At 36.9% G+C, this 27,581-nt stretch overlaps 1 protein-coding gene across 1 annotated transcript in view; it reads left to right on the forward strand.

Annotated features, from left to right (window-relative positions):
• Fbxl13 (F-box and leucine rich repeat protein 13) overlaps positions 1-27,581 on the forward strand; it is a 220,125-nt gene that overhangs the window by 169,220 nt on the left and 23,324 nt on the right. Inside the window, exon 18 of the mRNA XM_026384982.1 lies at positions 9,808-9,891. Coding sequence (XP_026240767.1) covers positions 9,808-9,891 — 84 coding nt within the window. The remainder of the gene's footprint in view (positions 1-9,807; positions 9,892-27,581) is intronic.

Raw genomic sequence — 27,581 nt, forward strand, 5'->3', positions numbered from 1 at the left:
TAGGGGTTATTTTAGTAACTAAAGAAAGAGATGAGGAGTTCTTGAACTAGTCAGAGACTAGAACTAGTATGGAAAAGACTTATTTAAAAACATTTATTAGGTGAAACTAAAAAAAACCTGATGATTGATTAGTTGTGAAAAATGAGGATCTGAGGATAAGGTGAGAGGATAAGAATGAGTTTAAAAATCTGGCTTTGGGTGGATGGAGGTCCTACTTCAAAAAAGTTAGGTTATGTAAGAAATGTAACAAGTTTTGAGGGAAAAATTATTTCAGTTTTATCAGACTAGGAACCTGTGGAATACTGAGGCCAAAGACTTGGGAGAGAGATGGGTGGCTGGAGCTTCAGGTGTGGGAGTCATTAGCACAGTGGTGTGACTGTGGTCAAGATCCTCAGGGAGACCATGAGAATGAGAAAGAAGGTTTAAGAGAACCAGTGAGTGTAGCCCAGTGTGGAGTGGAATGAGAATAACCAACAATGTCTTATAAAGCAGAAAAAGACAAAATTTGAAAGAACATTTGCCATTAATCAAACAGATACCCATTTACCCCTCTGATGTCATTTTATAGTCCTACGCCTGTCATTCCCTTCTATCTACCCCTTCTGCGTCCTTTTAGCTCCTTAAACCAAAGTCTTTCCTACCTCAGGACCTTTGTACATATTATGCCTGTGCCTGGGATATGCTGAGCAAATAATGATTGATAATACTGATAAGAGTTAAAGGATCTTGAAATAGCTATTAGTGCCTTTTAAATATTTTTGGTATTATTTTCCCTATAATAAACATTGGTCATGCTGTTCATAATTATCAGAAAACCACTTCTCAATCTAGGGCACTTCTATTTGACATCAGTAGTTTTATATCATTGCTGCATTCTTTAAGAAAACAAGTCTCTAGATGTCTTTCTAAATAAGTGACATTTAGTGTCTAATGTACCTTATCTGTCACATTACAACATAGTCCCTATTTCTGTTATCTAGTTAGATGACCTCATAGAAATAATGGCTTGTTAAGACAGTTTTTTTGTTTTTGTTTTTGTCCTATGACAAAATACCTGATAAGAACAACTTAGAGGAGAAAAAATTTATTTTTGGCTCATGGGTTCAGAGGTTCAGTCCATGCTTGACCAACTTCATTGCTCTGGCCTGAGATGATAGTAGAATATGATGGCAGAAGGGCTTACTGGAGCAGGGCTACTCAGTTCATGTCATCCAGGAAACACAGAGGGACAAATATAATCCCTAAGGTCACACACCCCACTTACCTACAATTACCACCCAGTAGTTGATTCACATTATTAATCCATCCAATGGATTAATCCACTCATTAGGTTATAGATTTCATAATCTAACTCATCTCTGAACATTCCTTCATTGTCTCACACATGAGCTTTTGGTTGAGAAACCATAATGTGGCTCTTGAATTATTGGTAGCACAAAGATAGTTTTAAAACTGGATTGCAAAAAAAGAAAAATTTAGAGCTGGGTGTAGAGGCACATGCCTGTAATCCCAGTGTCTTGGGAGACTGAGGCAAGAGGATCACAAGTTCAAGGCAAGCCTCAGCAGCTAAGCAAAGTCCTAAGAAACTTAGTGAGAACTTGAAAGAAAGAAAGAAAGAAAGAAAGAAAGAAAGAAAGAAAGAAAGAAAGAAAGAAAGAAAGAAAGAAAGAAAGAAAGAAAGAAAGAGGAAGACTGGAGATGTGGCTCTGAGGTAAAGTGTCTCTGGGTTCAATCCCCAGTACCAAATAAATAAACAAATATATATTCAATACTAACTGAATGTTGGCATTGTTTCATGTTAATTTTAATTGCATATGTTAAAAAGCTATCTAGTTTCAGATATTCTTAGTCAAAACAAAACAAAAAATGTATGAATAAATTATATGCTAAAATAGAAGACAATATGAAAACTGTAGCAATCTTTTGTTATAGTCTATTAGTCTCTCTTTTATCTGCCCCTGCCTTCTCTCCATCCCCACGGCCACAGTTTCTTAAGTACCACTGCCTCTAATCTCGTCTCTGCTGCAGTGTGATCTTTCAGTATGCAACTCTGAGCCTGTCGTCTCCTTACTCAGAGTTCTTGCAGGGGCTCCACACTGCTCACAGAATAAAGTCTGAGCAGTCTAGTGTGGTGGCCTAGTCTTTCCAAGGGGCCTCTGTTTATCTTTGCAGCTCCCTCATCATACTTGACTCCTGCCTTTCTTCAGCTCCAGAGACTGAGCTGACCCTCCTATGGCTTCTCACACATGCCATGCTCTTCCTGCTTCCCCATTTCTGCCCTTTGTCTGAAACACCCTCTCACTTGTCCACCCAGTAAACTTTTATCCCTTAAGTTTCATCTGTGAGAGGCTTTCCTGGAATTGTGGGCAGGCCCAGGATCTTCTCTGGCTTCTCCTGCATTTCCCATGTGCCCCCACCAAAGCAATCAGCTCGTTACATTTTACTTGTTCTACACCTGCCTCCCAACAGCACTGTAAGCTTCCTGAAAGCAGAGGCTGGGCCACCTCATCTTTAGGGTGCCTAAGATAATGCCTAAGGATTCATAGGAGGCACACACAGTGTTGGATGAGTGAGCCAGTGAATGAATGGATCTGGCACCATTTCCTTCCTCTCAACCAAACACTTAAGGCTTCTTTAAATTCCACATTTTCTCATCAATTCTCTGAGCTGGAGTGGGAGTGCTTACAGCTGCAGGTCTTAATCTGATGATACACTTGCAAGAGACCACCCATCTGCCTGGAACACACACAAATAAAGCCTGAGGCCCAGTGAAGCAAACCCCTAAGGCAGGAAACACAGGAAATCACTTGGGATTCAAGAAAGAGGAAGACTGAGAGTTAAAAGGAAGCAGGGTAACTTGGAGACAAAAGAATTTGCCTTTAATTTTCAAAAAGCACATAACCAGAAGTCAGCCAGGGGTCTTCTGTGAATCTGCTGGTCCCTTAAGTCACGACAGTGGTTTCTCCTCACAAAGTCTTCAGTCCCTTCTCTCCTGTTTCCAACAAAGTGCCCACTAAAAACTGTGCAAACAGAAGTGATCAATAGAAGCCTGACACTTCCCTCAAGAAGGATCTTTGACAGCATAGTCCCCTTTTTGACCCCCATTAGGTGGAAGCAAGCAGGCTCAAAGTTAGCTGCTCTAAAACCAAGTAACACAGACCAATTTTCTCTCCCTCCACACTCATCGTATGTAGAGGACCTATTTCTATGTGTTGGACAAAGCCTGCTGTTCTTCAGACTTGTAGATCAGTAAACTAGGTCAGAAAGGTTGATAGATTCTAAAAAGAAATGTACAAAATTCAGAATAATGAATAAGTAAAAAAGAATGAAAATAATTGAGAGGAAAAGGTAAATTATTTTTATAAAATTACAATTCCTAATCAGAGTGTAAAAGAGAAGATCTCTGGGGAGATTAAGATAAATTTTCAAGAATATTGTGCAAAACAGTATTGTCAATGATAATAGAAAGTGGCTGTGTTAATTGAGATAATATGTATTTCCAAGGGTAAGTCTTATCCTTTATTCCTAAAAAAATGTGGTGGGCAGCAACAAACAGAGCAAATCTTTCAGAGAGAGACATATGGAATGTAGACACTGATTCAAACAATTCCAAAAGGAAGTACATTCCATCCAAGAATTCTGAGAGCATGCCAGCAAGATAAAATTGGGTCCATAAAAAATAGATAATCTCACAGACTACTCATTCATTCAATAAATATTTATTCCCAGTCAACTGTATATCAGACACTATGCTAAGTTCAGAAAGTACTAAACTGAAAGATACAGTCCGGTGTCAAGGTATAGTCTAGTGGCAAACTAACAACAACAAAATTGACACTGTCTGTTAAAAGTCACCAAAAGCATGAGTTCAGAGGTGGGCTCACATGCCGGCTAGTGCCACAACACTGAGGCCTTGCACAAGTTACTTAACCTCTCTGTGCCTCCATTTCCTTCTCTTTAAAACAGTAATTTTAATATTGCCTGTTTCACGATGTTATTGTAAGGATTAAGTAAGACAAGATGATGCATGTCAACTGCCTAGTAGAGTACCTGGCACGTGGTAAGTGCTCAGTGCACCTCAATGACTATTTATTTGAATGAGGACACAATGGGTCAGTTTGCTGCAGCGAGGGAGATGTGTTTCAGCAGCACCAATGAGTCGGGAGAGTGAGCACTTCTGGTCTGTGGTCTCTGGTGGAGTAGGTGAGGCTTGATGTCTTTGAAGAACAGCGGAAAGCTTCAGTGACATAAGGCAGAGTTCATTCTCAGTGGAGGAGGAGGCAGATTTGGGATGAGGCACAAGAGAGGTTCATTGTAAGGGATCCACCATGATTCAGTGCTGGTGGGGGGCAAGCACTCTTGAGAGACTTCATTATTCATTAGTTCATTCTTCCCTCCCTCCTTGTCTTTGTAGTTCCTACTCCTATTTTTATACTTAAACCTCTTCTAGGTTTAAGTATAAAAATAGGAGTAAGACAGGAAGACATAACATCTTTCCTTGAAGATTTTATGATCCTTGGGATTTTTTTTCTACCTCATTTTCCCCTTCTGTTGAACTAGACATTTTGTTGTTGTTGTTGTCTTGGCCAATTGACTTCTCAATAGGTTTGGATATGATTTGTCACCAAATGTTGATGTACTGGGGGCTTGATCCCCAGGGAAGTGATATTGAGGTAAGGGAAGCTTTAAGAAGTAGGGTCTAGTAGAAGGGAATTTGGTCATGGGGGCTTCACCCTCACAATGAATTAAAATTTTTCTCATGAGAGTAGATTGTTATAGAGCCAGGGCATGGGTTCTTCTGTTATGACTCAGTGAAGGGGACCCTACAAAGGAAGCCAGTACCATGCTGTTGGGAGGCTCTAGCTGCCAGGATTGGAAGGCAAATCAGTCTCTTTACTTCTAAAGTCGCCAGAATATACTTTTGCAATGGTTTATCTCACAACTATGCATGAGAGATTTATTTTAGCATGTGTTTAAAGTCTACAGGCTACTGCTCCTAAAGACTATTTTAAAATGAAGAAAAATTATTTAAAATATGGACTAGGGCTGGGGATGTGGCTCAAGCAGTAGCGCACTCGCCCCTGGCATGCGCGGGGCGCTGGGTTCAATCCTCAGCACCACATAAAAATAAAATAAAAGATGTTGTGTCCATCGAAAAAACTAAAAAATAAATATTAAAAAATTCTCTCTCTCTTAAAAAAAGATGGACTAACTATGAAGTCTTTTGTAATTTTATATATTTTTAAGAGTGATTCTTTAAAGTTTATGCTTATTTACTCTTCTGTTGTGCCTGTTATTAAATTGTTTCTAAACTAAAACAAACTGTAAGCAAGAATGATTTATAGCAATGCAGCAGCCAGATAAATTACATTATATTTTGTTCAAATGTTCAAATTCCATAATGCCTAAGCAATTTTTTCCAGACTTTTTCTAAAAGTACAGTATCTCAAAAAAAAGCCATATGCAAGTTATAAAGAATAAATCTATTTCCAGAATGTTAAGCTCTGTTTAACAAGGTTTTATCCACTTAAATTCTGTATACAAAACATGGTTTGTTTTTGAATTATGGTCAAATGTTCAGTCTTATAGTGGGACAGGGTATTGTTGCTTTCATTTTTATTAGTGTATCATCTTTTGCCAATAGGTAACATAATCATACCAATCAAAATAATAACTACATTTTGTAAATTCCCCAACAGGAATTTGAGAAAATTAAAAGATGACTAGGAATGTAGCTCAGTGGTAGAACATATGCATAACATGCTCAAGGCCCTGGGTTCAGTTCCCAGCACCAAAAAAAAAAAGTTATTAATAGGTACACAAAAAATTATTGGAACGGTTAGTGTTATGTCTGGAATAATTTTGTTTTACTCAAAACACCTCCAAAAACATTCAACAGGGGAAATGACGATAAAGAAGAATGTTTAAATAAATATCAGCAAATAAATGTAGAATGAAAAATAGGATTTAAAATTAGCATTTGGCAACTCTCAGTGTTATAATTGATTTAGGCAAGAATCAACAGTGAGTATTAACATAATTGTCTAAAAGATTTGGGGAAAATAGTATCCTTGAAGTTGCAAAGAATCACACCACAGATTATTTATTAAATAAATTAGGAGAAATACTTCCATGAAGAGATCTAGTAGTCACCTTCCGAACCAAGTATCCAGGGGCATCACCAATAGTGGGGCAAACTGACCTGTGCCTTCCAATAGGATGCCACAGCACTTACGGTGGTTTTTGAAAAAAAAAAAAAAGTTTACTTTGAATCTAATCATAAGTAACAATTGGACACAAATCTAGAGTTTGGCACATTCTAACAACTGGCCTGGGCTTTTCAAAAATGTCAATGTCTTAGACAAAATTTAAGGAAAAGAAAAGAAAGAAAGCTAAAGAAATAAAGAGACATAACAACCAAATAAAATGTATGAACTATGACTAGGTCCTAGGAAATAAAAGGTGACTATTTACCTTTATTAACTTTAAGTTATTACTATTATTTTTCTTTGGTGTGAGAGTGATATCTATATCTATATAATATAATATATATGTATATATATGTCATACATATATATGTATATGTATGTATATAATATATACATGTGTGTATACATAACTACATATGTGTATACATATAGGTCACATATATATGCATGTATATATATGATTCTATACAAAGAAAAATTCCTAAGAAGATGCATACAGAATATTTAGGGCAAAGCATCATAATATATGAAACTTATTTTCCAAAGATTTGGAGAATTACAACTTAAATATATAAAAGAAAATAGGTATATATATGTATAAAAATAAAGTTATATTCACACACATGAATAAAAATATGTTAATACACAAAGTCATCAACCAAATTATGGCAAAATGTTTATAGTTGGTGAATTTAAGTAGAGTATATATAGATATTTATTGTACCTTTCTTTGAACCTTCCTGTAAATTTGAATATTTTCAAAATAAAGAGTTGAGGGAAGGATATTTTATGTTTATATTGGTGATATCCTAAACCAGGGTATCATATCTCAGCCACATAGTATATATATACACATGTATACACACCATTTCAACATTTGGTAACTAATTCATTGCTGTGTTGTCCACATTAGCTAAACAATTCCAGATGTAAACTTGGGGGAAAAGTGTAACATTCAAGGATTTTTCTGTTCCCAAATGTCTTGTGTGCATGTATTCCATATTCCCTCCCACTAATCCCAATGACCCCAAACTGAACTACTTCCAAACAACTCACACTTTCCAAATGAAGTCTCTGTTCATGCCATTTCCTCAGTCTGAAAACACTGTTCCCATTATTTTGCTTGCTTGTCAAAATCATAGTCTTAACTCAAACTGTCCTTCTTTAAAAGTCTCTTTAAAAGTCTTTTCTAGTCCACTACTTTTTCCTTCCAACTGGAAGCAATTGCACCCTGCTGTGTGGTCCCTGTACATCTCTTTAAACATTTATCTATTCTTAGGTATGGTCACTGTATGTCATTTCCCGTGGAAAGGGAAAGTTCTGTTTATCTCTGTTGCATAAGGTGAAGTCCAGATTTCTTAGAATAGTGTACAAGGCTTTTCAACTTGGTGCCTGTATTCTTTTGAGCCTTTTGTCTTGACGCTCCCCTCAGTGAACCTGATACTAGAGCTAAAATATAAGCCATTTTTGCATCTGACTTCTACATCTCTCAGATTCAGTTACCTTGATTCCATGGCTTTGAAGGAACAGAGAGCTCCCCAGGATCTCTGGGAATCTCTGGAGCCTTGCATTCTCACACAATCTGCACTGCTCCTGACATCACCAGACCACCACACTAGCCACTTTCCTCTGTGGTTCCTTACCTGATTATGAAATTTAGCCTCCTTTTACTCTTTGAGAAAATAAAGCAAAAACCTTCCTGCAAAAGGTCTCAGGTATTGGACTAACTTCTGGAGACCAAGGAAGACTTATATTACAATGATGCCTCGATTTCCCTGGAAGTGGGCATCAACCTGCCTTTGCCCACTGAGACCCAGTCACTCCATCTTGCTGGATCCTCTTTCCTCCCATTGTCTTCCCATTCTACTCTGTCCATTCCTTCCAGGAGTAAAACCTTGGCACCAGGAATCAAATTAAACAAAGTAAAGCAAAGCAAAACAAGCAGTAATATCAGCAAGGCCAATAGTTTCCCCCTAAAAGAATTTCTGTGGCAACTGTGTTAAATAAAAAAGGGAAAATATGTTTTAGTGAACAATTATGATTAAACATGGCATTTTGTTTTAATACTTTAATAATTCTGATAAAATTGTAAAGATTTCACAGGATGATAAATGGCATATTTAGCAAGTGCATGTCATTTTCAGCCAATCTTTAAAAATTCTAACTTGTCTACATGAAAGTAAAGTCTAAATGAAAATGTTAGGTTTAATTCCATAGGATAAATTTTCCATAGGATAATAAAACACACTTGGCTACTATCAACTATAAGGCAAAGAGACAAACTTTGCATCTCTTACTTGATATTTTCATTTAAACTATTTGGTTTTTTGGTTTTTTTTTATTGGGGAAATATCTAAGCTCTTCCAATTCTTCTAACATGAATAAAATATCTTCCACATCTGGAACCCAGACCACATTCAATAGCTCCACAGGGTTTGATCATTCTTTGTTTTGAAACAAGGAGGCAGAAAACATAATATGTTCCTAGCAAAAGAATCCACAGTCACAATAAAATTAAAAGAATGAACAGAGTGATTTTATTTTGGGGTGGTGTACAGAACCATCAAACAAAATTACAAATCACAGTTTAAACAGTGGCTTAAATCTAACACTTTTTCCTTTAGTTTGGACTTTTTTTTCTCCTTTCTTTAAATGAAGGGGCCCAAAGGAGAAAAAAAAATCTAATATTTGCAGACTCCATATTCAATTATGACCCAAATGTTGCATTTAAAATCAATAAAATGTAAACCAGAAATACAAATAAAAGGACAAATCTATAGCCATTTCTAGCATTTTCTCTGCTAACTGAGTCTGGAATCATAGATTCCGGGGGGCAGGGGGGAGAGACAGACAGACAGACAGACACTGACTGAGGATGTTATTTTATGGAATTATAAAAGTAACAAGATCCTGAAAGCAAAACAGGAAGATGGCATCTATAAGCCACATTTGTCAATTCTTATATCTGAGGGTTGTGCCTATCAGTTTAGGGGGGAAAGTCCTGAGAAAGGACAATACAATCACATATTAAAAATGTAAGAGCTGAAAAGTGCAATCTATTTTGTATTCCATAAAAAGAAACAACGTATTAAAACTGAAAAAGAAGTGGGCTATTAGTGAGAGATTATCTGTCAGTAGGCCTTTATATAAAGATCTATTCCCTTTCTCTTCAAGGGATTAAGAATCATAAAATTAGCTAAAGATTTTGAGATTTGTAGGTTTGGAACGAATAAGGACTTACTGACAAACAGATTCATTAGCCACATAAAGTGTCTTCAAGATAAAGAAAGAGTTGTTTATATTGATTCCCATAACATCTGTCTGAAAACAGCAATGTAATAACTTCCTAAGGAGTTTTCTGGCCCTGGAATTCTGCAGCACTTTTTGCAAAATATCAGAGAGAAAATATTAAAGAAACACTATTCAATAATCTTTTTATCCAAATTGAGTTTGTTTTGTCAAATATAGAGAAATATAACAGAAAATAAATTCTTTTTGCTTGCATAATTTTTAAAAATGCTGTTAATTTGCACAAATAGTTATTGAAAATATACCTTTCATACTAAATTATAATCTAAAATGATCTTTATATTTTCAGGGTTTGATAATGCTTTCCAGACATAAGAAACTTAAGGAACTTTCTTTATCTGAGTGTTATAAAATCACGGATCTTGGAATTCAGGTATGATAATTAAGGTCTTCTGTTAAAGAACTGTGATAGAAAACTAAGAATAAATTGAATAAACTTTGTAGGTCAGAGTAGATAAAAGAAGTGGGTGAGAAATTGAACAACACATATGTGATTATGGTTGAGCCAAGATCAACTCTGAGCTCTTTGTTGGGTCTTCCAGCCCAACATGACTGAGAGGCTTTGTTTTCTCATTTTTCTCTTTCTTCCTCATGTCAGACTCAGATAAATAGAGACATTTTATTTGGAGAGTGATGGAACTGCTCTGTGTTAAAAAGTCTTCTCATGTAGAGAGAGGGCTCAATAGAATAAAAATGTTAAGTAATCTAACCATGAATATTGGGCGACTTTGAAAAACCTATACCAGATACCTAACAATTTGAAACTTAAGTTACTCAAAATAGTTGGTAGCATTCTTTATCAGAATGGACAGCATAAGGTAAGTAATTGAGTAGGATAAATGTTTATGTGCTCAAATGATACTTCAATAATTTATAAGAAAGATCAATTTCCTAGACCTGGTCCTGAGAGATGTACAGGAAGTCATAAAGTAGGCATTGTGAGCAACCACAGTGTCATTCTCAGCACATTCAGCATCTTACTGGGTTGTTAAGATTAAAAAACACCAAAACAGTGTGTCATGCATGTGTGGAACAGGGACGAAACCGATAGCTGAGGCATATGGAAATTGTTAAAGACACTGAGAACTCCAAATAAATGAGTCTTGAGAGTTTAAAAGACCTCGCCACATAGGAGAACCTGAGGCTAACCATGAACATTGAGGGACTTAGGAAAAAAAGGAAAAAGGGGAGGAAGGAACTTTCTTCAGAGATAAAGGGATGGATCCCACAAGTAGAGTATTCTGCTTTCTTCTTCTTCTTTTTTTTCTTTTAAATGGTGATTCCATTCCTAGTTTTTTTTTTAAATAATGTTTAGCTGTAGACAGACACAATACTTATTTTATTTATTTATTTTTATATGGTGTTGAGGATTGAACCCTGTGCCTCACATGTGCCAGGCAACACTCTACCACTAAGCCAGAACCCCAGCCCCATTCCTAGTTTTTTTTTTAATTTTTAAAATTTTTTTTAGATATACATGACAGCAGAGTGTATTTTGACATATGTACATCGAGAATAGCTTATTCTAAACAGGATCCCATTCTTGTGGTTGTACATGCTGTGGAATTATACTGATCATGAATTGGACATAAGTTTCCAATCCTTACATATGTTCTTTCTGGTCCCAGATCAGTCAGTCTACACCTATTCAGGAAATTGCACCCTAGTCAACAACCAGAAAGCAAGACTATGGAGAACTTGTTGTCTTCTTCTCAGCTCCTTTCTTCTTACCTTTTTCTTTTCTTTTCCGTGTGTGTGTGTGTGTGTGTGTGTGTGTGTGTGTGTGTGTGTGATTCTAGAAATTGAACCCAGGGTCTCATACATGCTAGGCAAGCACTCTACCACTCAACTACACCCTAGCTCACTTTCTCGTTTTTAAAGGGCACATAATATTTGTACATATTTATGAGGTACAGAACAATAGTTCAGTACATATATATAATGTGTCCCCATCCAGCCTCCCATCCATCTAGCCATCCACTTTTCCTCTATTTATCCACCTATATATTCATCCATCTATACATCAACCTACCTATCCATTTATCTGCCTACCTAATTAATCATCATCCATTTATCCATTAATCCATTAGCTCACCTCCGCATCTATCCATCTACCCACATATCCATTATTCATTCATCTATCCATGGGCCAGAGGTGATATTAACATCATATAGTATACAAGAGAACTCCCTATGACAAAGAATGAGTTAACCCTCATGTCAATAATACTGAGGTTGAGAAACCAATTTCTACAACAGGATTCTAAGTTCCTTGAGAGAAAAGATCATCTCTTATTTGAGTTTGTAGTTCCAGTAGTTAATATAGTTGCAGGTATATGACAGGTATTCTATAAATAATGAATGAATAAAATAAAATAGTTTGAATAAAATTTGACCTTTTAAAAATTTGTATGTATTTATGTCTGGGGATATAGCTCAGTTGGTAGAGGGCTTGCCTTGCATGCACAAGGCCCTGAGTTGGATCCCCAGCACCAAAATAAATTAAAAAACCAACCAAACAAATAAATAAATAAATAAATTGTATGTATTTAATTTCAGTAATCTAAAAGAAATAAATTTTTTAAAAGTGCATGGAATACAGGAACATGAAAATACATAATTACTCAATTATTAGTTACATCAAATCAGCTATTTTGTTCAAGTTCATGTAAAGGAAATTTTGTTTTCATCATCTCTCCTCTTTTTCTCATCTCTGTTTTTGAAGTGGTGTGTGTGTGTGTATGTGTGTATGTATGTGTGTGTATGTGGTTGTTGTTTTTTAGCCATTTTTAACTCTTCCAAGGTTCACACTCCTGGGCATGCTAAAAATAATCATTTTCCTCTTTCCCTCCTCTAGCTGAATTTAGTCTCAAAAAGGGAACAGAGAAAGAAAGGGGAGGAGAAAGTGACTTTTGCCAATTTCACAACTTATTATCTGGATTTATAAAGAGAGAGTAAAGGAGCAAAACATAGCAATTAAATTAGATGTTTAGGCTATTAATAATTTATCAGAAATTTTTTCTCTCTACTCATAAAAGGTAGGGGAGACTCTTTTTAGCATAAGACATTGAAAACCTATTTTAATGAGAAATGAAAAGATTTTTACTCTAGTTAGGTTTTGTAAGAGTTGTAAACATAATAATAAAAAAATTACCTCATTTTGGAGTTTTACTGGAAGCTACAGCTCTTGCAGATTATGTGTCTGGGGCCTCAGATGTATTGACTTTTAGGATCTGGCTTTAATTATTTTCTCCAGCTTTAGTTCTTTTCTGAAAATATGTGTTCAATGATTACGTTAAATTAAAATTATTTGGTGCTCTTGAAATGCAACTTTGGAAGAAATGTTTGATATAACTATAATCAAGCATTTCTCAAGAAACATTTTTTGAGCATTTTATAATATTAAATAATAGAATGTCAAGTTTGGCAGAGAAATAAGTTTAAATGGAAGTGTTACAAGACAGATAAACTGCAAGTTCTGTATTAGATTACTATGATAGAACCAATGGAATAAATCCAATTATGTACTCTGGTTACTTTTTATATTTCCTTCATCTAGTTCACACTTCTTGTTTCTTTTTTTAAGAATAAAGTATACTATTAATAACAGTAATGTAATATTCATTCATATGAAGGTATATGTTTTTCTTTATGCAGAGTATCTGTGGGTGAAAATCTTGCAAATAGACAAAACTTTCTGATTATTTCAGTGTTAGTAGGTTGAGGCAGTTAAAAGGGGGAATTAGGAAGCAAAAAAATCAGGTTTCATGTGACCCACCAAAAACACTAACACATATATGCTGTGAAAAGTGTGCATAATATTCAAATCCACACTTTCTGTATACTGAATGTATAACAAAGATGTGGGTGAAGTTAAAGCCTGATGTAGTGAGACTAGAATTGTCTCACAATTTTCTGAGTTTGTAATTGCTTTATTTGGGGATTTGGGACAAATGGAAGTGTTCTCTTTTGCAATCTAATAAAAGAATGTAATCTTGAAAAAAAGTGTGCATACATGCATGTTTATATGTAAATGAGTACATAAATGTGTACCTATTGTTTAGTATGTATAAATTAAATGTATAGGCACTTCATGTTTGATTATATGTGTTTACATGTAAATACATAAGCAAATGTAAAACTATATGTTTAATATGTGTGTGAATTAAGTGTATCTACATATCTTAGTATATATTATATAACATACATATGTCAATGTATGTTTTTTGCATCCAAATTGTGTTTAGAGATGCTATAAGATTGTTTTCTGTAATATATATACATGTGTGTATATATATACACATATATAAATGTATGTGTGTGTATATATATGTAAATAAATGTATGTGTATAGTGTGTGTGTGTGTGTGCATGTGTGTGCTTGTGTGTGCTTTTAAGGCTAAAACCAGTAAATGGTGATCAGCACTCAAAGAAAAAATTAAAAAATTAGTTTGTTAATGAATTATCTTTAATTTCAAAAATAATCATTCACTTAAATTACAAGGCTCTATTTTCTATGGGAGTGTGTGGATTGACTTTCTTAAGGCAAAGATAATGATGTAATATAGGGGATTGGTCTCTGCTGACCGAAGTCTTGATTTTTATACTGATTCTGCCTTCCACATGGCCACATGATCTTATGCAATGTACTTAGCCTCACAATAGTTTGTCACTGTTATAGTGACTACAGTTGTGAAACAGATAGGAGTTAGCATACTAGAGTGGGAGTTGGCTTCTTTTGTTAACCTTTCTGTAATGTTTTTCTGTTCAGGACCAGGTAGCTTATATTCTAGACTTTGCAAGCCACATAGTCTCTGTCACAACTGTTCAGCTTTGCTGCTATTGTGTGGGAACAGCCATAGACAATGTGGAAAAAAAATGAGGGTCTGTTTTCCAATAAAACTTTGTTTATGGACACTGGAACTTTATTTATGGACACTGAAATTTAGCTTTATGTAATTTACACATGTTATTAAATATTCTTTTGTTATTTTCCAACCACTTAAAAATATAAAATCCATTCTTGGCATGTAGGCCATACAAAAAAAGATGGCATACCAGATTTGCCTCACAAGTTATAATTGCCACTCTCTGGTTTAGAGTCAGACAGGACTTTCCAACTTTGGCTCTGTTGGGCTGTGTGACTTTGGGTAAGTTACTTTCTTTCCCTGGGTCTTAAGATTCCTCATTCATAAAAATGAGTATAATTTTAAAATATTCTTTAGGTTGTATTAAATGATATAAAATATCTAAGTACTTGGTATGATTCCTGACACAGAGTAAGTGTGTATTACTGTTGTTATTGTTCTATATAGTAACCAACATATATTAGTAAGTTTTAAAAAATTGTTAGTATAATAGTTTAATTATTTACACTTAGTAAAACACAGGTAATCTCAACAGCCAGTGCTCTTCACAAAAGGATAATTTGGAATATGCTCTTCAAAGAAATAATTTTGGGGCATCAGTGTTGGCCAGCACTGCAGAAGGGCTGGCAAGCACGTGACCTTTGTGCTCTCTAAAGTGCAGCCTGGTGGGCTATGCTCAATAAGTGGGGGTCTTTGACTGCTCCAGAGTTCAGGTACTTTGTTCATGTCCATTCAGAAAGTTTCTTAAGTGTCCTTAGTAAAGTAGGATATTATTTGCAATTACAAAGTTAGAAATAATTTAGATGATCAGGCCCCTCTAATGCCCTCGTGTAAGACCATCTAAAACGGTCTCATTTCAGATTAATTAATTTTGTGAAAATGTACTCTCTTGTTCAGTGATTGACCTGAGCATTTTTTTATTGGACTTTCTATGTAGTAGATGCTGACATCATCTATATTTGTAAAAAGAACCAAAATAATTATAGATTTTTGTAAGTGATGAGGCAAGCTTTAGTGGGCTAGGCACATTTATAAGAAGAAAAATCTAATATCATGTGGCAATTTCAAACTAACATTAATTTAGCATCTACTACACATTAGGCTTTGTTGTATTTTCTATGTATCAATTATCTACCTTATGAGTTAGTAATACCTTTAATTACATTTTAAAGACTAGGTTCATAGAAGTTAGAAATGTTTCCCCAAGACATGAAATAAGTAAGCACATAACCTACAGTATAAAATGTCGAATTCCAAAGTGACTCCTTTAGTCATTATGTTGTGATAAAAGCATGTAGAAAGTTATGGAAGGATTCAAATGAGGTACCTAATCCAGCATGGGAATGCCAGGGAGTTTATCTGTCAAAAAATCTTTTAAGTAAATAACATGGAAGATTGATTGAAGGGCACGGGGAAGAAAAGAAAGCATCAACAATGAAGGTAAATGTAAGCTAAGAGGTGTTATTACCCAGGGAAGAGAAGATGGCAACTGAACACAAGAGGAAATTTAAATAGAAAAAAATCATGGAATTAGTGATATTTTGGATGTGGGATGAAGGTGAAGAGGTGGTTAAAATGATGTCCGTGCATCTGACTTGGCTGCCTGGGAGGTTGGTGGTACCCCCATTTTTCAGGAACTTTTCCATAGCCAAGCAGAACTTATGAGCTACCAAGTCCCATTTTGGCATTTATTGTTGTACTTCCTTTTCCTATGAATGTGTGATTTATAATATATAAATGTGGTCTTTGTCTCCATATCCTGGTACAGCTCACCTAAACCCTTTGTAACCTCCTGAGCAATAAGGGTACTCGTCATTTGTTCTAATATTTGTTTCCACAGAACTCCTAGAGGAACCTTATGGTTCCTTGTTGGGGGCTGGTCACCAGAAAGGCCAAACCATAATTAGAAGCTTACCACTTTAACCTCAACTCCCATCCTCTGGGAAAGGGGAAGGAGCTTGAGATTGAGCTAATAACTGATCATGGCTATGTTAAAAAAATATCCCTGAACTATGGGGTTTGGAAAACTTCCAGGTTGGTGAACATATTCATAGAGTTGGTGATATATGCCCCAACTCTATGGGGACAGAAGCTCCTGCACTCAGGACCTTCCAGGTCTTTCCTATGTACCTCTTCATCTGGTTGCTCATCTCTGTCCTTTATCATATCCCTTATTATATAAAAATCAGGTAAATGGGTCTCCTTGAGTTCTCTGAGCGGTCCTAGCAAATCTCAGAAAGTGATTGTGTGAACCCCATTTGTATCTGATCCATCAGATATACGGTGACAACCTGAGACTTGCAATTGGCAACTGAAGTGGGGATTGGGTTCTTAAACTGTGGGATTTACACTGATTCTAGTTAAGTATCAGAATTAAGTTACATTGTGGGGCTGGGGTTGTGGCTCAGTGGTAGAATATTTGCCTAGCACATGTGAGGCACTGGATTCGATTCTCAGCACCACACTAAAACAAACAAAAAATAAATAATCAAATAAAATAAAGAAATTGTGTCTAACTACAACTGAAAATATTTTTTTAAAAACAATTAAGTTACATTATGGAACTCAGCTGAGAATTGATCCGTGTGTGAAAAAACTACACATCTGGTGTTAGGTGTTGGAATTATTGAGAGTGATATGTGTATGTACAGAAAAAAATTCAATTTTTTCCTATAAAAAAGTGATTCTGCTGGGTGTGGTGGCACACACCTTAATCCCAGTGGCTTGGGAGGCCAAGGTAAAAGGATCCTGAGTGCAAAGCTAGCCTCAGCAACATAGCAAAACCAAAGCAACTTAGTGAGACCTTGTCTCAAAATAAAAAATAAAAAGGGTTGAGGATGTGGCTCAGTGGTTAAGTGCCCCTGGGTTCAATCCCCATACAAAAAAAAAAAAAAAAAAATAGAACACCTGATTCTGAGTGTGTTTCTTCTAAGCTCCCTTCACATTAGCCTTTTAGGTAAGTCTTTAAAGCTTCCTCTCTCCCACACAGTCTACAGGATTGTGGCAGCTGAAGGCAGGCTAAGGAAACTCTGTTGGAATTTGTTTCTAATTTTACTTTATTTACAGGTAATTTGAAAGTTGTAGTATTCTCCATCTCTTAGTCATGAAGAATATATGAGTCTTGTGCAGTTTTATTTGTTCTCTCTGGAAATCTTGTGGTTTGGAGAGGAGGAAAAGATTTAGACTTAGATAAACTGTCAACTTTCTCCAAACAAAAACATAACCCCTCCTATCTTTTGTTAATTATGAAAAAAAGTATCTCTAATACAGACAGACATGTTTTCTTTTTTTAAAAAAAACACTCCAGAACCAAAATGCAGTGGGTTGTATGCTTTACTGAGCTTTTGTGTTGCTATGACTAAAATACCTGACAAGAACAACTTAGAAGAGGGAAAGTTTATTTGGGGCTCAGTCTCAGAGGTCTCTCTCTTCAGACAGCTGACTCCATTGCTCTGGGCCCAAGTAAGGCAGCACATCATTGAGGAAGGGCCCAGCAGGGGAAAACATCTCAGCTCACAATGGGATCAGAAAGTGGTGGGTAAAGGGCCACAGAGCAGACACACCCTTCCAGGGCACACCCTAGTGATCCACCTCCTCCAGCCATGCCCCACTTGCCTACAGTTTCTACCTAGTCCATTCATAGTATGATGAACTGATTAAGTTACAGTTCTCACAATCCAATAATTTCACATTTCTGCCTTAACATAGGGACTTTTGGGGGGACACCTCATATCCAAAGCATAATATTCTGCCCCTGACCCCCAAAATTTCATGTCTATCTCACAATGCAAAATAGATTTAGTCCATCTCTAAGAGTTCCATAGTCTCAACAGTGTCAGCATTACTCAAAAGTCCAAGTCCAAAGTCTCCTTCTGAGACTGAAGAAAAATTCTTGAGAGTTAGACTCTGTAAAAATAAGAAACAAGTTACATATATCCAATATACAGTGTCACAGGGTAAACATTCCAATTCCAGAAAGGAGGAATGGGGGCATGGAAAGAAGGGGCCAAAGTAAGACTGAAACCCAGCCAGGCAAACAGGTCCCCTCATTCCATATACAGCATCTGGGACACATGAGTAGGAGATGTATTCTCCAAAGGGCTTGGACAGCCCCACCCCTTTGGTCTTGTCAGTTTCCGCACAAATGTGTTCTCTCTTCTAGCCTGACTCTCCATAGCCAGCAGCTTTTCTTGGTAGACAGTTCATGTTACTGGCATCTCTTAATTCCTGGGGTCTCCATTCCAGCTTCAGATTTACCTTCACAGCTTCATGCATCTCTCTCTCAGGGACAGCTTGAAGGGACTCTGACCTGCTACACTTTGCCTGGCCTCCCAGGCCTGCCTTTGAAATTTCAGTGATAGTCTCCATGACTTTTTACTTTGGCATCCTGCCTTCCTGAAGAACTGGCACCACATTGATGATGCTCTGGTCTATGGTTACAGTGCCCTCTGAGTACTGTGTGACTCAGGATGAGGCAATAACTCCTAGGCTCTCCTGTGCAAGTAGGATGCCCCCATGATCTCTTCTCAAAGGAATCTTCTTTTGTATATCCTGGAGCCTGTAGTGGGCCTGAGATGCTCTGAGGCATCTTTCTTATTATCTCTGCACAGAATACTTAGCATCTCTGTAGGAGATTTAATCTCTTCAATAAGTACACTTTCCTTGGACCCAACTCTACATGCACTTTTCTAGCCAAACGGTAAATTTTAAAATCCTTTAGCCCTGTTTTCTGCTCTTGATTCTTGCTGTAAACCAGGCTAAAAGCTGCCAGCAATATCCATGCTACTGACTGAATATTGTGCTGCCTTGAAATTTCCTCTGCCAGATTAGTTAGCCCATCACTTCTAAATTTGGCCACACACAGTCTCAGGACATGTGAAAAATGTGGACAACTTCTTTGCCAGAATATAATATGAGTGGCCTCTAGTTTAATTCCCCTAGAGCCCTCATGAGTACAATCCTCATTCTTGTCAGCATTCTGGTCTTCTGAATTCCCACCAGAATCACCCGTTAAACTCCACTTACAACATTTTAAATATTTTTCAGCTTGTATCTCTCAACTTCTTAAAACTTCTCCCACAAGCCAGCTCCAAAGGGTTCTGAACCACATGGTCAGGTTAGTCACAGCAACAGCTTCACTTCTTGGTACCAATTTCTGTTTTAGTCAGTGTTCACATCACTGTGACCAAAATGCTCAACAAGAACAACTTAGAGGATGCAAGGTTTATTTGGGGCACATGGTTTCAGAGGTCTCAGTTCATAGCTGTTCAACTCCATTGCTCTGGGCACAAGATGAGGCAGCACATCTTGGGGAGAAGGCCAGAGGAAAGCTGCTTAGTTCATGGTGAGGTCAGGAAGCTTGGGGCAGCGGGGGACAAGGGGCCACAGGGAATATGCGTCTTTACAGAGGATGCCCTCGGTGACCCACCTCCTCTAACCATGCCACACTTGCCTACAGTTACCACCCAGTCCATTTATACTAGGATAGACTCGTTAGGTTATAGCTCTTACAATCCAATCATTTCACAGTCCTGTGTCAATACAGGAGCTTTTGAGAGATACCTCATAACCAAATCATAACAATTGTATTTATAACTGCACAAGAGAAATAGCTAGCTTCATCTGCTGTCTTATGTCTTTTCTGCCTGGCTTGTGCCTGATTTTCTGGTATCTTGCAAATGGCAGTACTATGACTTTTAAAGATACAGCTTGGATAAATGTCATGTTCTTTGGTGACTACAAAGGTATCTGACAGTGTTTTTTCATGGAATATCAGCTGCAGGAGAAATATTAGAATCTCCACTTCCCTCATTATCCTTTCAGGGCCCCTTCTTTCTGAGAACTTCAAACTTGCCCTGGCGGCTTAGATATTGAAAATTACATGTTTCTCTTTCCTTTAATATCCAGTATGTTTTGATCTCTTATTACTCATTATTTTATATTATAAGCTTGTGATTTTTCTTTTCTATTTGATCTTTAGTAACAATTTTGTCTTGATTTACAAATATACAGGGAGGTAGACAAGAGGACTCAAGGAATAGGAGCTGGAAAGAGCAGCCATGTTGGACAGATTGTGAACTGCTTCATAGTTGGGAGACTAGGAGAGCAAGATCCATTGCTATTTATTTGACTTTCAGTGGGAGTCATGTTTAGGAAGTCAAGTGGTTGTGTCCATGTGGTGCTACTGGCAAAATGTAAGTGGGAGTCGGCAGTTCAGAGTTCTCAGTCTTGTGCACTGAACTATCTGTGCTAGAAACAGAAACCCTTGGAACTACTATAGACCTACATAGAAACTCAGGTCACAAAGGTCCAGAAGACAAGCTCCAGTGACACAATCCACACACAGTCCTTATGAGAAAGATCCAGAAAGACCTACTTCATTCAGCCACAGTCTGTCTGAGTCTTCCTCCCCCAGAATGGTCTATGGCCTATGGACAGCCTGTATTTTATTCTCTCTAGAGTATAAGAAAACCTGGGTGTGGTGGCACATGCCTGTAATCCTAGTGGCTTGGGAGGCTGAGACAGGAGGATCAAAAGTTCAAAGCCAGCCTCAGCAACTTAGCAAGGCCCTAGATAACTATCTCTAAAACTTAAAAAAAAGGGGGAGGGGCTGGGGATGTTGCTCAGTGGTTAAGCTTACCAATGGATTCAATCCCTGATACAAAAAAATTAAAATTAAAAAAAAATGTTGAGTTTATGATCCCAAACAGCAAACACTGAATTACTCTCTCATGGATCTTTTCTTATCTTAAATATTTACTTTGAATCACTAAACTTTCTAACTAGTTACAAAATGTTGTTTATACAATAGTCTCATTAATCATTTTTATCAGTTGATAGACTCCACCCCAAAACTGTTAAACGAAAACTGATTTCAGTAGCTGTTGACACATACTGACACATAATACCAAAGATGGATTAGATGTGTTGGCACCACATAACAACGATTTTTTGAAAATTCAGCATTGATATCTATTTTGTTTCCAAGATGAAGTCATTCAATAATAATTATCAAAGCATGAGACTTCAATAACTCCACCTCTTCTCCAGGGATAAAGTTATGTTCATGGATTGCAAGGGAGGCAACAGAGGATTCCTTTCCAAAATGGCCTTAATCATTGGTTTTGGGTACAGCAAAACTTTGAAATCTCCTGTATGGGACTGTGGAACATTCAAATCCTGAAATTTGGACCCTTTATCTCTTGGCCCTGCTGCTCAGAAAGTCTTTAATATCATCCAATACTCCAGGTTAGAAGTGGAAAAAAAATGGACAAAAAGGTCTATAATGAAGGTCACAAAGGGTCTCAGGCTTACAATTATTTTACAGAGTCGTAGGACAGGGAACTAAGGAATTCCTCTAGTAGAATTAAGGAGACAATCTCTTAGCACCTTGTGGAAAAGCAAGCCCCATGAAACCTGGAAAAATTAAGAGCTTCATAACAGAAATCTGTGCTATGACTATCCATGCCAAGAATGGTCTCCTAAACTTTACAATCAAATAGCATACACCCAGGAGACTTAAAGCACCTGCAATCAACTGGGAGTCACAACTGCTGCCAAGATCCCAGGGCATTATTATTTCTTTAGAGGTTTTGACAAAATAAACAAACTCAGTATTCTCTGTTTCTCTTGACCCTGTTCTAGTATGTTCTGGCAATTCGACAAAATTAGAAATCTGCCAGACTTCAAAGGATATGAGATTTGACAGTTCGTCAGTCTCTCATAGTCTGTATGGTTCCAGGGGATTCTGGAGCCATGGGTACCATGTTTTCTTGGCTAAGAAGCAGCTGAAGCTGAGAACACATCACGGCAGTCCTGGCTTCTTGCCCACTCCCACTGAGGAGAATCACTCGGACAACTGCAATTCTGCTGAAGCTGCTAAATCACTGTGCACATCTGCTATTTTCATATTGTGCATTCACCAATAAGAACTATATGAGAATGTGTTAAAAGGCAGATAATCCCTGGGAGTCCTCTTCCACCCCTTAAGCTACCCCTGGAACATTAGTTTATCATGTAAGATGGAAGTGAAGCAAAGCCTGTCAGATTGTCTGAAGGCAAAAAATAAAAATTCAGGGAAATTGAATATCAGAATTCTACTTTCCTACTAATAATGAGTTTATGCTTCTTAAAACTCACTGGCCAATCTGTTTTTGTAATTTATATGTTTCATTTATTCTCTTTAGTTATACATGACACTAGAATGAATTTTGATATACCATACATGCATGGAATATAACTTCCCATTATTGTGGTTGTATATGATGTGGAGTTACACTGGTCGTGTATTCAAATATAAACATAGGAAAGTTATGTCCAGTTTATTCTACTGTATTTCCCATTCCATCCTCCTCATTATGCCTTTCCAATTGGGTAAACCTCTACTCCTCCCTCCCTGCCACATATTGTGAGTCAGCATCCACATATCAGAGAAAACATTTGGCCTTTGGTTTTTTGAGGTTGGCTTATTTCACTTAGCACAATAACCTCCAATTCCATCCATTTACTGGCAAATGCCATAATTTCATTCTTATTTATGGCTAAGTAATATTCCATTGTAAATATATACCACGTTTTCTTTATCCATTCATCTATTCAAGGGTATCTAGGTTGGTTTCATAGCTTAGCTATTGTGAATTGAGCTGTTATGAATGTTGATGTGGCCACATCACATAGTATGCTGATTTTAGTCCTTCGGGGGAAATGCCGAGGAGTGGGGTAACTGAGTCAAATGGTGGTTCCATTCCAAGTATTATGCAAAATCTCCAAACTGCTTTCCAGAGTGGTTGTACCAATTTGCAGTACCACCAGCAATGCATGAGTGTACTTTCCCCCCACATCTCACCAACATTTATTGTTGCTTGTATTCTTGATAATTGCCATTCTGATTAGAGTAAGATGAAATCTCAGTATAGTTTTGATTTGCATTTCTCTAATTGATAGTGATATTAAACATTTTTTCATGTTTGTTGATCATTTGTATTTCTTTTGTGAAGTGCCTTTTCTGTTCCTTTGCCCATTTATTGATTGGGTTATTTATTTTTTTGGTGTTAAGTGTTTTGAGTTCTTTATACATCCTGTAGATTAATACTCTATCTGAGGCACAGGTGGCAAAATTTTTCTTGTGAATTTGCTGTGAAGAGATTTTTAGTTTGATACATCCCATTTATTGATTCTTGATTTTACCTCTTGTGCTTTAGGAGTATTGTTGAGGGTGCTGGGTCCTAAGCTGACATGATGGAAATTTTTGGCCTACTTTTTCTTCTAGTAGGCACAGGGTCTCTTGTCTAATGCCTAGTAAGTAGGTCCTTGATGCACTTAGAGTTGAGTTTTGTGCAGGATGAGAGATAGGGGCCTAATTTCATTTTATTACATATGGGTTTCCAGTTTTCCCAGCACCATTTGTTTGAAGAGGCTATCTTTTCTCCAATGTATGTTTTTGGTGCCATTGTGTAGTATGAGATAACTGTATTTATGTGGATTTGTCTCTGTGTCTTCTATTCTGTTATTGGTCTTCATTTATGGTTTGGGGCCAATACCACGCCATTTTTGTTACTAGAGCTTTATAGTATAATTTAAGGTCTTGTATTGTGATGCCTCGTGGTTTACTCTCCTTGTTGAGAATTGCTTTGTCTATTTGGGGTCTCTTATTTTTTCAAATGAATTTCATAACTGCTTTTTCTGTTTCTATGAAGACCATCATCAGACCCTTAATAGAAATTGCATTAAATCTCTGTAGAGCTTCTGTTAGTAGGACCATTTTGACAATATTAATTCTGCTTATCCATGAGCATGGGACCATAGTCTAAGGTCTTCTTTAATTTCTTCCTTTAACATTCTGTAGTTTTTATTGTAGAGGTTTTTCACCTCTTTTGTTAGAGTGATTCCCAAATATTTTATTTTCTTTGAGGCTATTGTGAATGGGATAGTTTTCCTAATTTCTCTTTCAGTTGATTCATCACTGATGCAATTGATTTATAGGTGTTGATTATAGTCTGTTACTTTGCTGAATTCATTTATGACTGGTGAAGTTTTTTGGGTCTTCTAAATATGTGATTATGTGTCAGCAAATAGGGATAGTTTGAGTTCTGTTTTTCCTATTTGTATCCCTTTAATTTCTTTCTTCTAATTGCTCTGGATGGAATTTCCACGAGTAAATTGAATAGAAGTGGTGAAAGAGGGCATCCATGTCTTGTTCCAGTTTTTAGCAAGAATACTTTCAATTTTTCTCCATTTAGAATTTCCGCAGTCTGGCTGGGCACAAAATCACGAGCCACTCACACCTTGTAGATTCAAACAGCAACTCTTTATTCTCAAACTGTCACCAGCACTCTACACACAGGTTCTGGGCAAAATCCACCGGGCTCTGAATCCCAAATACTCTCTGAATCCCCCGAGAACTCAACGGGAACTCAAGGAGCAGGTGCGCCTGAGGCAGCAAGATACGTCCTATTCCCAGCAGGGTACACCTTAAACCTGGAACTGCCCTAAACCCAAGGAGCGGGATACTCCCTAAACCCTGATCCGCCCTAAACCCTGATCCGCCCTAAACCCTGATCCGCCCTAAACCCGGATCCGCCCTGGTCCTTGAGCAAGGTCACCTTACTCAAGCATACATGCAGTGTCACTGCAAATGACCTGGGTCCAAAGGCAAGCCCATTTCCACAATGGAGAGTCCTTCCTCTAAGCAACATGGAGTAGGCTGACAAAGAAATTGCCATGCGTCATTCCTACTTGGCAATGGCTCTCAGCATAGAATGATGTTGGTCTTGGGTTTGGCCTATATAGCTTTTATAATGTTGAGGTATGTTCCTACTATCCCTAATTTTTCTAGTGTTTTACACATAAATGGATACTGTATTTTATCAAAGTTTTTTTTCTACATCTGTGAGATAATCATGTGATTCTAGTCTTTCAGTCTATTGGTGTGATGAATTGTGTTTATTGATTTTTGTATGTTGAACCAACCTTGCATCCCTTCCTATCTATTTTTGATCCCTCTTCTATGTCATACCTGGAATTTGCTCATTTGCCTAACCTGACATGGGAAGAGTGCCCTTGGCACGTCTTAAAGAGCTACAATTCATCATGTTATGTTTCCTAATAATATTCTCCATCAATTCAGTTTAATTTTGTTTGTTACATTTTCTCCATCCTAAAGCCCTGATTCATCATGTTGAAGGTCATGCTCCTAGGTCTTAAAGTAGCAGACAGGATTGTTCCAGGATCTCTCTGGGTCCACTGTTGACAGACAAAAGCCAGCATTTATATAGAGTGGTATTTCTGCTAAGGGATTTTATAATACATGTGTTCTCTCCATCTTCAAATAACCCTTTGGGATACATAGGTTTTGTTTTTATTCTCCTCTTCAAGATGAAGAACTTTAGGTCAAATGACTTAAGTACACAGATACAACTTCAGATTCTAGGTCATGTACTTTTCTCCCAGACTTAATTAGATCATTATTTATTCTTTTAAGTCCCCAAATGGAGTGATGGAGAGGGAGGTCAAAAAAGTCATCAAACAATGATTGATGAGCTCATTGTTTCTTAGAAAGTCTTAAATAGGAGGGTCACAGGAGGAGGATGTGACTTTGTTCTTAGAGTAAACGTTTTGTATTCCCATTTTCTTGAGAAAGTATAAGAAAAAGGAAAAACAAATGTGGTGGCTGACTGCATAAATACAAATCTATCCACTCTTTCAGGCTGATTTTTATGACTTACATAATTTTCCTGCCCTTCTCATCAGATAGAGGCTCCTAGCGGAAGTGCCAGGTAATTGGGCCATTGACATTAATTTTTAAAAAATTTATCTTAAATGGAAAAAAAATGCTGCACAATCGCACATACCTGTGATCCCAGTGGCTTGGGAGATTGGGGCAAGAGGATTGCAATTTCAAAGCCAGCCTCAGCAACTTAGCAAGATCCTGTCTCTAAAAAGGCTGGGAGTGTGGCTTAATGGTTGAGTGCCTCTGGGTCCAATCCTTGTTCAAAAAAAAGGAAAAAAATCTTGGTTATGCCACAGGCGACAAATACAAAACAAAACAAAAAACCTAATTGCCCTTTGTCCAACCCTGGCTTATTTTTATTTTAGAGATAAAATATAAAACTTTGTTTTTTTTCAATAAATTCTAATTACCAAATATAATACAAAGGTATTTTGTTTTGATGTGTTCCTGGTTATTTTTTCCTTAAATTTTTCTGATATATATCCTCTTTCACTCGCTACCCTTTTTTATTCTTTAGCCATCACCCCCATCACATTCTATATTTTAAGTAGAATTCCCTTCTTTTTACCAAATGCCCAGGATCTGTGCCAACATTAATCCACCAAAATTTATCGATATCCCAACGTGTACTATTGAGTAGGTATCCTCAGAGTAAGCAAATGAATAAGATATATTTTAGTGTGACAAGAACATATTAGAACTTCTAGAACTTTTATTTAGATTTATTTTTATCATATACATTTGTTCATTTATATGTTTATAATATTTAAAATATTTAAACAGTTTGATATCATTATAATTTACAAAGTATATTAATATAAATTTATTGAAAGTACACTCTCAAAATATTTTTACCATGGTGTTCATGATTTTAAAAATTTGGCAACCAGAGCCACAGGGAAAATTTTGACAAATATTACTAGTTACTATTTATTGACTACCTACTATGTGCAAGATACTATTCAATTGTTTTATTCATATTAACTTAGTTAATATCCTCAACAACTCTGTGAAGTGGGTGCCTTAGTAAGGTATCATGCTATTCCTATGTTGCAGAAGAGAACATTAAGGCCTAGAAAGGTTGAGTGTCTTATTCAGAGACAAAGGACTTCTGGTTGCAGGATTTGAACTCAGGCCAGCAGGCCCTCAGACCTTGCTCTTAACCAACCCTGTACACTGCCCTTGGCAGTTAGTGAACTGAGTGAAATATAGGACCAGGACCAAACAATGTTCTGAGGGCCTTCTGCCCTCTATGGGAATTCATTATCCTCACAGATATGCTCAGAAGTACTCTCCATTCCCTTTAGACACTCTCCCATCTTGAATAAGTGTACAGGCCAGGTGTTGGGGCTACAAAGATAAATTGGACATTGATTCTGTCCTCAAAAAGCTACAGTCAATGAAGAAGATAAGATAGTTTCATAAAAATTATAATGGGAGCAGAAAGTCTCCGGAAGAGGCATTTCT

Source organism: Urocitellus parryii, chromosome 3 (assembly GCF_045843805.1).
Source record: "Urocitellus parryii isolate mUroPar1 chromosome 3, mUroPar1.hap1, whole genome shotgun sequence".
NCBI classification, from domain to species: Eukaryota; Metazoa; Chordata; class Mammalia; order Rodentia; family Sciuridae; genus Urocitellus; species Urocitellus parryii.